Genomic DNA, 12,675 nt, shown 5'->3' with positions numbered 1-12,675 from the left:
GTCTAAGACCCATTACGCATGCTAAGTTGGATACTGAAATCCGAGATAAACCTTACATCCATAATGGACGGCAATGTGACCATACTGAAAGATGATATAAAACTACATCACATGCTTCAAACCAAAATATTAGATGAGAACATAAACATTGCTCGAGTGAAAAAGTATTTCTCACCAGAGGCATGGCAAACATTAAAGGTTGTATTATCATCAAAAAGGACGGGATATCGCAGAATGGAACTGTACAGTATGTGATACGGACGTTCACAGTGCGGCATCACTGGTGTGTGATGGCTGCTTGGAGTGGTTTCACCAAAAATGTGTCGGACTCAGAAATGCTCCAAAAACCACTTACTGGATATGTAGAAAATGGCATTGCAAATAAATAATTAAAGAATTTATATTAAATAATTGTATGTATTGTAAATAAACGTCTTTAGTTTTTATTATCTAGTACATTTTAATAGACCCATTGTATATTGCTGTTTTTCATGTAACAATAACGCAATGTAACCGTAGCCTCAGTATTTATTGTTACATGCGTAATTAATCGGTTCCTTATCCGCCTTTGCATTCCGGCATTTGGTCTCCTATGTAACAATTATATTTTTATTATTGTTACATTTCCATGTAATCATAGCCAGTGCCTATATATATATTCCTATTTTGACACCGGACGTTTTTTTAACTGAGTTTTACTGTGCATTTTGCTGTCTGCCTGTTTGTATTATCTTATCTTACCTTATCTTATGTTCCAAATTGGCTAGAGGTATGGGGAGTTGATTGAGATCTAACAAACTTGTTTAACCCCGCCGCATGTATGCCTATGGCCTGAATAACATGTAAAATTAGAAAGTTAATTATGTTCACTTATAAACCTTTTATGGTAATAAAAGTTGTACTACTAAGATATAAATTTTCAATTTTATGGTAATATTATGCTCACATACAACTACTAGCTGAGCAGAGCATAACAACCATTGGCAACTGAGGAGATCATGTGAAGATGGTGCTCTTTATAGCTTGCTGTTCAGTATGAGCTAATGCTCCATGTTGAAGGCCCTACTTAAACCTATAATTGTTAACTTTACATTGTGACTTGGATGATGAGTTGTTTCATTGGCACTCATACCACACATATTATAAAATTTGACTCTGGAAATCAGAAGAATGTAAATTGTATCTAATACTGTTTTTGTAAATACCTTTTATAATTTTATGTGTCAGATATTGTATAGATATAACATAATTTTAAAAACATTTTTCATGTTATCAATTATGAGGCACTCAGATTCAACTAAATTGGAATGATTTCTTATTTATGTTTTTTTTATGTATATTGATATTTTTGTTCTTCTTTCAGATTAGCAAACATAAGGTCAACTTGTCCAATAAATGCACCACAACTGTGTTTCAATGTGATTGATACTCAATGCAGTAATCACTATAATGGTTACTTACCTAATTTTTCTCTGATTTTCTGTCCATAATGAATTAAACCATCAGTAAGCAGATCAATACGGTTTTCCGGGGTCATCTCTTTGGTAATTTTAGAGAACTTCCCTAAATATGACCAAAGTCTTTCAAGGCTTTCACCATCTGTCAGTCCTATGCCATTTTTTTTCCTTGGGTTATACAGAACCTGAAAGTATTTGTAAATTTAAAATTTCTCCATCTTTATAAGAAGATGTGGTATGAGTGCCAATGAGAAAACTCTCCATCCAAGTCACAATGTATAAAAAGTTAAAAATTATAGGTCAAAGTACAGCCTTCAACTAAGCTATAAAGGGCCCAAAATAACTAGTGTTACACAATTCGTACATTTTCCAACAAGACAATTTTGTGAGAAGAGTTGCTGTGTGATTTTATAAGGTTGCACTGTCTGAATTTGAAAAAAAGGTAAATAACAATCCAAATTGTTTTGTTTTTTTATCAATTAAGAAAAAAAAAATCAAAATCATAATCATTATATAATACCAAAACCCTTACTTCATGTAAATACAACTTATTTGATATAGTTTATAGCGTAAAAGATGCAGAATAAAACTGGAAAGTTTACTCTTGTGATGGACAGACAAGGTAACCAACAGTATGTCAATATCATGAGACAAAATAAAATCCAATTAGTGACCATATAAAGTTATGTTAAAAGAAACAGTCAAGCAAAATAATGATGAACATTAAGAAATATAGTGTAGGATATTTTACCTGACATGCCATTTTATGGCCATAACAATGGAATATGGGAATTGCAAACTGTACTTTATCTAGTATGGACTGATCATTTTGTTTCTGAAAAAAAAGAAAGAATATCAAATCAAATTATTTAATTAATATATATTCAAATTAAAGACAAGGATGAAGTTTGCTTATTCATATCAGTTTAAAATGATTGATGACATTTTGATAAGGTTGTATTTTATTGTGGCTTTTAAGGTGTAATATATCACCAAAACCATGGACCCCACTTCCGGGAAATTCATGTAATCAAGAGGCTAGAAAATAATCCCCTAGGTTTGACAATTATGAGGAGTTAAACCCTGCATTTCACTGCAGATCTTTTTTTCTGAGGCAGTAATGTTTATATTAGGATCATAATGGCAGCAGGTTTTTTTAATTGATGATTCTGTAAAATATCTGTGCAATATTAGGTGACGTCATGGTTTATGATTGTAAACATGAAAATTAAAGTAAACAAATGGAAATGTGACATCCAGTGAATTTTTTTTTCTTATATGCAATGAAAGCTTGTGTGATTTTTTCACAGTTGCATTGGACAGGAATAAACTTGATTCATGACAAATATGAATTTTTTTGAAACAAAGATCAATCCTGCACAAATTTTTGAAAACCTTTAATTTAACAAAGACTGTTAGGGAAAATACTCTGGTGGTATGACACTGCAATGTCTTCTTAATAAGTGGTATGCAGTCAATTTGAATAAAAGAATGTCAGGGCTAAACTTAATAAATAAACCTTGTTTAAGAAACTTAAAATTTAATGTGCCAAAATTCACTACATATTGCATAATTCTGTAAGGGCTATTTCATTAAAATGTGTGTGGGAGGGTAGGTCAATAGAAGTTGAACTATTGAATGTGGGTGATGCGAGCCTGACCAGAGAAATAATTAGAGATACCTTTAGTTCGACTCATTTACCAGAAGATTGGCAGATCAAGGAACACAACTCTTACTTGGCTTTGTAAGGCTAAAATAAGTCTCAATAGATATTGGATGGAGATTGAAATAGTCTATTTGCCAATTAACGACTTCGATTCCGTGCTTTAAAATTTCCACTCTAAGTGAAGTAATTCAATCAAAAATTTGATAACGTGACAACGGATAAGACGTCTGATTTACTGAACAAACCCTTATAAAATCGGCATCTTGTAATGTAAAATCTATTTATATTTTAAACAAAACAAATTTAAAGATAAAATGTCCCTATTATTTCAACCAGTTACAACAAAGATGAAGTTTTGAAACCGTACAGGTCAAGAGAAAATGATTTTTACATTTGGTTAGTTAACATTGGAAATCGCCGAGCTTGTCCGGGGTTAGAGTAACTCCCCTTTGCATGAAGCATACCTGTCAACTCACCCGTTTTTTGCGGGTGACACCCGTTATTTTCACCTCTCACCCGGGAGTTTTTCTTTACCCGGCGGGTCCCGGGAATTTCTAACATTACCCGTTTCACCCGGATTTCTGACCGGAATTGTTTCCGGTATTTAGAAGTAATACGACCTTCGGTTTTATCGGTCTTTTTCAATGTAACCAAAAGTCAAAATGTAGGACTTGTTTACCTGAGCTACGTAACGATATTTTCAACAAGCTACAAGATGAGTTCAGTGACTATCAGTTGACCCCATTAGATGAACTTCCACTTTGCACTTCCCTTGAAACTGACATTGGTACATTTTGGGGAGAAATGTCCAAGTTGCATGACATTTTTCTTAACAAGCCAAGATTTTTTGTTTTGTCAAAACTTCCTAAAACATTACTGGTTTTGCCAAACAGCAATGCAGACAGTGAGAGGGCATTTTCTATAGTAAAGAAAATAGCTACAGAGTTTAGGGCTGATCTTAATAAGGATACACTGTGTGCTCTTCTTTCTTGTAAAATGAATACACATTTGCATTGCTATGAACTGAAACCAAGTGCAGTTCTTTTAAAGAATGCCAAGTCTGCTACTATGGAATATAACAATAGTCTGAAATAAACTTGTTTACATGTTCTAACTGTTTTATATACATATTGACTATATAAATTATATGTAAACATATTTTTGTTCTTCAATTGAGCCCGCAAAATGTCGTACGCGTTATGACCTGAGATTTTTTTTCTCAATGCAGGTCATGACCTGACTTTTCATTTTCAGAGGTTGACAGGTATGATGAAGTGTAAAATTCAAAGTCAAATTCGGGAATTCCGTGCTAATTGGCAAGTGGGCTATTGAGGATTAAGATGGATGTATCATAATCTATTCTTTTATCATATTAATTAAGTTATATGCTTTTTGTATCTTGGTTATTTTTTATTATAGTTTAATACAATTGTTTTTTGGTTTAAACTTAGTTGTCAGTCCACATCATAATTTTTTAACTTGTTTCAAGTATAAATGGTTTACAATGTATGTGTTTCCACACTTTTATTCCTGATGTTGTGACCTTTTTAATTTGAACTCCTTCATTGAGATCTTAGCGTGATTTAAAGTTGAAAGGGTTGACATATACAAGTGCATGATCACAGCTAATTGATAAAAAAATAATTTTAATAAACTTCATATAATCTATAACAATGAATTGCTAATTAATTATATGAAGGTGAATAAAGAGAATCTTCTATAAAACATATAGGGGAAAAGAATGTCAAAAATCAATACAGTGGTCAATGATTAGAAATTAAATTACATTTGTCAGATTAACTGGGCAAGCAATTTAAATCCTGAGATCATGATTGAAGTGTGTATTTAATAAAGATATAAAACGCGATTTCAATGTGTTTTTTGAACTGGGGACTATAATTTTAGTTTGAGTAACATGATGTTTCGACTCATGAAATACATATATTTATATGGAGCAAAGTTTGGTAGTATGAAAACTTTCGACTTGAGCGAGTTCAAGACAACGAGTGTAAACTGTACCTTGAGATGACTTTCTAGACTGCAAGCAATGTCATACATTATATACAAGGGATCCTTGTCATCACTATTTTCTTCTTCCAATAACTTTCGCAATAAGTAAACGGCATATCCAAGTCTAAAAGGTTAAAAGTACAAATCAATTTTGTATTGGTATAATAAAGCCACAATTCAATTCAAATTTCATATATGCTTCAATTAAAAAAATTTCAACGAGGGTTCTACAGTGATCAAAAATGCTTTCATTTGGTTCTAAAATAACAAAACTACTTTATTCATTGACAAAGCTACAGCAGTGTAGCAATTATAAACTATTTTTTAAAATATGTACCACTTATTGTATGTTCTCTCATTGAATAGAACAGAAATAAATAAAAACTGCTGTCTTTTTGGTTTATATATGTATGGTGATTTGTCTGGTGAACTGCTATTATTTTACCAAAAATAGACACAATATCCAAGCTTGATACAGGTCTGAATTTGGATTGTGATTAATATATTTTTTTGCAGTTGTATAAAACTGAAATAATTGTTAATTACCTTTCACCATGTTTCAGACTGAAGAAATACTTTGGGAATTCATGTCTACATGTAGACCCAAATACAGCTGTTTCTGCTAGCTTCTTATTCTTATTCTTAGACCGGAGATGGTTTCCGGCTTGAAAGTCATTACACTCCTATGAAATAAAAATTAATAATCCTTAAATTCTGTAAAACAAGAATGTGTCCATAGTACACAAATGCCCCCCTCGCACTATCATTTTCTATGTTCAGTGGACCGTGAAATTAGGATTGGACTTTATAAAAAACTACCTTGACCAAAAACTTTAACCTGTGAGATGGACGAACAGACCAGAAAACATAATGCCCCTCTACTATCCTATTTAAGATTATTTCTCCAATATTGTCTAACTTTATTGATGATTCCAAAAGTCAGTTTTATGAGATTTAGATTTATCTTTTTCAAAGTTACCCATACTATTAGATTTTAACGCTTAATCCACAGTAACAAATAAATCAATTTACTTGTGGGTTTTAAAAAAATGTTATAAATATAGATTCTACCAATGCATCAAGTGTGATACGATATTTATCCACTTGAGACAGTTTAATTTTCAAATTTAAAACTTGAGGCTTGCCGAGTGTTTAAAATATTTAAAATTTAGACGAAATTTAGTCAAAATTGATACTTTCTTTACAATGTTCTGCAAAAAGTTGTGTTCTTTAAATGTGACGTCATCAGGCATGGTCGCCTTTTTTCATGACGTCACAATAGAAAAATTCTAGAGAAAGCAAGAAAATGTGACGTCATAATAGAAATTCGACCAATGAAGTATTGAGATCAAATGAACCACACGTTGATTAAATTTTGATAATCAATGGGTTGAGAAAGGGATAAATTGCCGAAGAATTAGAGAAAACTATTTACCACATCAGGCTTTCCCCTGTCTTCGTAATAATTGCCCATAAAGGCATCTACTGAAGCCTGGTCCAAGAAAAATTTATTGCTGTGTTTTGGTTCTGCCCACTGCTTGCCAGATGATGCCTTCCTAACTAGCTGGAAATCAGCATCAAAACTGTATATCTTTGGCAATGTCTGAAATATATTCAATTCATCATCATAATGTTTAGCTGAATTTGAATTCATCAATACATATATGCACAAAAAAACCCATTCATTAAACAAACAAGGTTAACCTATTTTTAAATAAAAATCTGATATTTTCCCAGGTGTTTTCATACTATTATTCCTATATTATGGATATTACTTAGTTGCTGACACTTGTAATTGATAAAGTATAAGATGTACCAAGTCCCTAGCCATTATGTGGGAATTTCAGTCTTAAAAGAGAACTGGTCACCACTGGTTCACCAAAGCACATTGTGTATGATTTGGAAAATTGGCTTGATCTTCTGATTGTATTATATTCCATTGTGATAATTGATTTTCAACTCCAGTTCGAATATTTCAAACACAAACTATATTGTTTTTGTTGCTTTTTGGTTTATCCAAAAAATATATAGAATGTTTTTGTTCAGCACTGAAAATTAGTCTTTCTTTATACATATACCTTTCTTTTTTTTCTACAAGGATGCAAAAGACAAGTAAAATCATTTAATCATATATAATAAATCATAAATCTAAATAATGTAGTGAAATAAAAATTAAAAGAAACTTACTGAAAAACAAGCTGGACATTCAGTTCCATTATCTAACTTGTCTGGAAATTCAGTTCTTTGGAAGAAGTTCCTGAATTCTGCAAAAGTCTCGGTCATAAGAGACTTGTAGATGTCCAACACCTAAAAATTACACCAGATTAAAGTTCTTATCTTCTTCTCGCAATCGTCAATATTAAAAAAAGTTCATATAAACTAAACAAGCCTTTTTTTATTAATTTGTTTAACATACAAGATTTGTGTTTTTTTACTTTTAACTTCTGACATATTAAGACAAGGATCATTTGACATCATACTTATCAAGGATAAATTTTATCTTAAATATTTATTCATGGCTTTCTTTTGGTGTTGTACCCTTTATTCTTGCAATAGCATATATGTATATTGATAATTATTGGTTTTTATAATCTAAATTTTAATCCATAATTGTTCAATATATAAATGGCACCAAATCACATGGTATTCAAAACTGTACAGAAGAAAATCTATTTGTCAGGAAATAGAACATTGTTTAGAATCAGTTCATTCACAGTTTCATAGAGTAACAAACAATGTGAATATGTTCATAAACAAACCTGAAAGTTGACATAATTTCTCTGGTATTTAGAACTTCTAAATTTCAACGCCTCACAAAATCCTTTGCAGGAGACATGACACTCTATGAGTAGTCCATATAACCACTTGAGTAGTTCCATGTCAAATGCTAGTTTAGGAAACTTAGTGGTTGAAGGCCACAGTCTGTATTTCACCAATGTAACAGCTTCTGGTTCACATTTGCAAAACTGGATGTTGCGTTTATGCTGTCTTCCTAAAAAGGTAAACAAATATTTTTCACTATTTCAAAAACATAAATAAGTTGATAAAACTAGTATAAATGCTAAATTTTGCTGCTGCTAAATTATTTTATATAAATATACATATTAACCAAGACAATGTGTCCCCAGTACATATTCTGGAACCCATTCATCATTTGTTCTTCATGTGAACACTATTTTATATTGTTTATGTAAAGGAACTATGAACATTTAACCGTTAAATACAGTACTAAGTCACACTATCTTTTTCAATGTAAAGTCGTGTTCAGAACAATAAAAATGTTTTTATTAGAAACATTATACTTTAGGTTTTTCTTTGTTTCAAAGTGAAAAGTGATTTCCTTTTTTTTTTACTAGTATACATTAGGATCTTGGGGCCTGCTCAAGACCTCCTCTGGGTGTGTGATTTCCCACATGTTGAAGACCCATTGGTGGCCTTAAGTTGTATATACATTTTGTTGTACCTTTGACATATTCCAAGTTTCCTCAATGCTCATAAACTTTGTTATTTGGCCTTTCAATTATTTTGATTCAAATGTCACAGATAAGTCTTTTATAGACAAATCATCATCATCATCATGTCTGTTGTAATATAAATTGTAAGCCTGGCACCTTTGATATGTATTTCCATTATTATTCAATATGTGCCGGTCCCTAGTCAGTGGTTGTCGTTGGTTGCTGTGTTACATATTTGTTTTTCCTTCATTGTTTTGTACATTTATTAGGCTGTTAGTTTTCTCGTTTGAGTTGTTTTACATTTGTCATTTTGGGGCCTTTTATAGCTGACAATGTGGTATGGGCTTTGCTCATTGTTGAAGGCTTTATGGTGACCTATATTTGTTAATTTCTGTGTAATTTGGTCTCCTGTGGAGAGTTGTCACATTGGCAATCCTGCCACATCTTCTTTTTTACACATACATGTGTACTATACTGTAACTTGATAAGCAATACATTAATTTAACATACCTTTCACATCAATAATTACAATACTCTTAAAATAATTGGAATCACAATCACTGTGTGATGACAAGATCCATGAAGGTGTTTTTAAGACAGCCCCAACAAATGCTTCATTCTGAAATAATCATAAAAAAACAATGTATTAAAAAAAATACATGAAAACAAGAAAATATTAAAAATTAAAAAAATGTTTTTTTTTCAAAAAGTTAAGCTATAAATGCTGCTTAAGTGCATGAAGGGTAGAATCTTCATATATATAAAAACTAACCTTTTTTGATACTATAATTTTAAATATGAAAAACAGTCAATTAGATTATGTGTTTATATATAATCAAATGTGCTCTTTTCTTAACTGACAATTCTAAAATATTCACCAGACCAACAAAAAATCAGGCTAGTGGATCCATTCACCAATAATAAGAATAAATATGTTAATCAATGTTTTTACATTTGGCAATGTTACATGACCATGACAATAATACACTCATTTCAAGTTTAAGAATAATAAATAAAAATGGGGACATCTTCATGTCCAATAGAACAATATGTTCCATATTTCTTTGAATTGTACAAACATGATTTCATAAAAAAAAAAAATTCAAACAGTAAGTATTGCTTACCCTCCATGCTTCAAACATATGCAAATGTGGATACTGGTGTCTCCTGTATAAGCAGTCTTCACAGACCATTTCCCATGGTGTGCAATCAATGCACTTGAAAAGTTGGGCCTCTTTGTTGCACTCATGGCAGGAAACAGTTGATGGTGCTTCTGTACTGATAAAGGCCTCATACATATCATCCCTAATGGTACTCCAATCATGCAAGCGTTGTTCCTTTAGAGATAAATATGTACGCTTCCCTGTAGAAAAAAATAAACATATATAAACACCAGAACCAAGTGTTAATACCATTGGTAATGCATACGATACATTTTACACATACAAGTAGGTGGTTCAATGGCCTTTATCTACAAAAATAGTCTACAAAACTACAAAGCCATAATTTTCAAAAATCAAATCAACAAAGCTAGCAGAAAGGAATATAAACTTAAATTTGTACTGCAAGCATTATTTCATTCCACCATGTTTTTACACTAGAGAATAATGTTTGTAAATAGTGTGAAAACGTCGTTCTTGACAAATGCTTGATATATGTCGTTGTTTTGTTTATGTTAGACTGGTTAATTATGTACATAACTCAATGTTATGGATTTGAATAGTCCCGTTATTCCACGCTTCATACAAAATGTAGTTCAGTCAACGCTTTTAAACCCCAATAAATTTACAAAATGAAGCATTCAATTCTTAAATAACATAACTCCTTGTAGACAACTCACAATACCGAAATTCAGCTCAATATCTAAAAGCACTTATAAAAGTAAATGAAAAACATTATTTTCACCAAATTTTCAGATTAAAAGCATTTTAATTTTTAATGGCATAATTTCAGCATAATCAGTGGAACAGAAAGGATGAGGGGGGTCAAACACATCAAGTTCATTAATAAATAAAAAAAGATGCAATTCTAACCATACAGTACAATACAGCGAAGCCAATACAGTAACAATACAACTTATCTTCTTTTCCACAGGGGACAATGACAATGATACAATCATAATTAAGTCATTTAACAATATTTCACAAACAATACAATTTGATGAAAAAACAGTGAATCATACTAGCATATATATATCAAAAATAAACAGACACCTTTAAAATAAGGGGGTTTTGTGCAGCACGATACTCAGGGGAAGTGAAAAAAAAGGGGGGGTACAAAATGTTGGTTTTATTGATTGATTTCCCTGCTAGGGGAGACACCTAGGGACAGTGCTAAAGATTAAAACAAGTAAAAATCTTCCCGTTACCAAATAGCTCACTGCAAATAATTTAAAGCATTTAATGATCAAACCAAAAAAGAAAAAAGGGGTCAAATCACCGCAATTAAATCATGATTACGAATCCTTTTTACATACCTGTTTCAGCATCAGGTTGAATTTCATTCATCATTTCTTCTATTGCTGAAGAACCTGGCATGGCTACAGAGAGTACAGATGATAAAGATGTGGAAGTTTCACCAAATGACTTTGCATGATGCTGTAGGTCAGAAACTTCTCCCTCATCAGCTTTCACACCACGAAAGTGTTTAGAGAAAACGACCTTTTTTGAACTTTTCCCAGAATGAAATCTTGCAGACAAGAACACTTTTCTTTTCCGAATCACAACCATCTTAGAAGAAGTAGTAGTGAAAGTAGTAGATAGCGTGTAAAAAGTTGAAACGGCGGCTGAAAATGGCGGTTCAGGGCTTCCAACGTTAAACCACGGCCGTTGAACCACGTGTGTGCGTAAGTTTTGACCCGGTAGACGGAGGGTTTCATCTCCGGATATGGTATCCTGTCTTTTGTTAGCGCTAACAGCAGTTATATCTGTACTGTACAGTATGAAAGTCGGCCGTTGTTAGTGGTACTACCACACTAACATCACTAATAGATTCCTGATAGTAGCAGCTAATATAATAGAATTGGGTGAACGCGTGGTGTTTTTCTATTGTTATAGCTTGTTTGTCATAATATTTTTTGATTGTGTGTCTGTTTTTGTTTCTAATGGTTAATTGTTATTTGTTTTATGAATCAGTTAAGAAGAGAAAGGTTAAGATAGATTATAACTATATTTGAGATATATACATTGGTTAAATATTTGTTGTTTTATGTTTTATACGTCATGTATACCTGTGTTCACTCGGTTTTGGCTTTTAATCCAGATTGATTTATGAGTATTCTACTGTTCTTGTTTTGTTTTTATTATCATATTATAGATCGTCAATGGTGTTTTGGGTAAAATATTTAGGCATCATTATAATTTATAACGGCATTTTTTTTTATCCAATTACGTAAATTTTAAGTTTGAGTAAAGAACATTGTATTTGAAGTGCTGGAAGTCACTCAAAATGGTTAGTTGATTAATAATTTGGCTATCAATGATCCTCCGGAAATTACGTCTAATTTTATGCTTTCCGATCATCTTAGATCGACCAACAAAACTTAAGGAACAAAGTGTAAAAACGGATTTTTTTAAATTTCAAATCTGCCATAGAATTTGGAAGTGGTGAGAACATGACAAATAAAAACCCAATAAAGTTTACATTAATTTATGTTCAAAATGTAAATTGGTGCATGAATATACATTTATGAATTAAGGGAGGTAATTCTGTAATTTACTATCATTCAAAGAAAAGTCATCTATAGAGCTTTCTCGAATTACCAGTTTTAACTCCGGATGAGTGTACCTTCGTTTGCCATTTGATTATGGACTTTCCGTTTTGAATTTTTCCTCGGAATTCAGTATTTTTGTGATTTTACTTTTTTTAAATATAATTGTTGCATGAGTGTTTTTTTTTATTTTTTGCTTTGTTTTGAAACTCTTCTAAATTGCCTGATTTTTATAAAGACAAACACGTAATTAAATCTTTATTTAGTAAAATTAATGTACGTTTGTTAAAGAAGTACATCACCCAAAATTGATTACGTTCAGTTAGGATCTCTGTTTGAAGGTCAGTACCCACATTTTATTTTATTTTTAAATGAAAA

The 12,675-nt window shown here is 31.7% G+C and overlaps 1 protein-coding gene across 1 annotated transcript; it reads right to left on the bottom strand.

The window, feature by feature from the left end:
• Positions 1 to 1,453: 1,453 nt before the first annotated feature.
• On the bottom strand, positions 1,454 to 11,611 carry LOC134722776 (uncharacterized). The gene is made up of 10 exons (XM_063586404.1): positions 11,065 to 11,611; positions 9,713 to 9,951; positions 9,099 to 9,207; positions 7,893 to 8,125; positions 7,321 to 7,440; positions 6,569 to 6,736; positions 5,680 to 5,816; positions 5,143 to 5,257; positions 2,209 to 2,292; positions 1,454 to 1,642 (listed from the first exon to the last, which is right to left on the bottom strand). The coding sequence occupies exons 1-10, from the start codon at positions 11,315 to 11,317 to the stop codon at positions 1,454 to 1,456; spliced, it is 1,647 nt and encodes a 548-aa protein (XP_063442474.1). The 5' UTR covers positions 11,318 to 11,611.
• Positions 11,612 to 12,675: the final 1,064 nt, after the last annotated feature.

Source organism: Mytilus trossulus, chromosome 6, assembly GCF_036588685.1.
Source record: "Mytilus trossulus isolate FHL-02 chromosome 6, PNRI_Mtr1.1.1.hap1, whole genome shotgun sequence".
In the NCBI taxonomy this organism is placed as follows: Eukaryota; Metazoa; Mollusca; class Bivalvia; order Mytilida; family Mytilidae; genus Mytilus; species Mytilus trossulus.
The sequence above is the reverse complement of the archived record's forward strand: the minus strand, read 5'-3'. Positions and strand labels throughout refer to the sequence as shown.

Bases quoted from the DNA above. Each gene is read 5' to 3' on its own strand.
- LOC134722776 (XM_063586404.1), bottom strand. From the start codon at position 11,317: ATGGTTGTGATTCGGAAAAGAAAAGTGTTCTTGTCTGCAAGATTTCAT. The intron at 7,441-7,892 runs GTTTGTTTATGA...TGTAATTTTTAG, and splicing joins GAAATTATGTCAACTTTCAG to GTGTTGGACATCTACAAGTC. The intron at 6,737-7,320 runs GTAAGTTTCTTT...AATATATTTCAG, and splicing joins AATGTCCAGCTTGTTTTTCA to ACATTGCCAAAGATATACAG.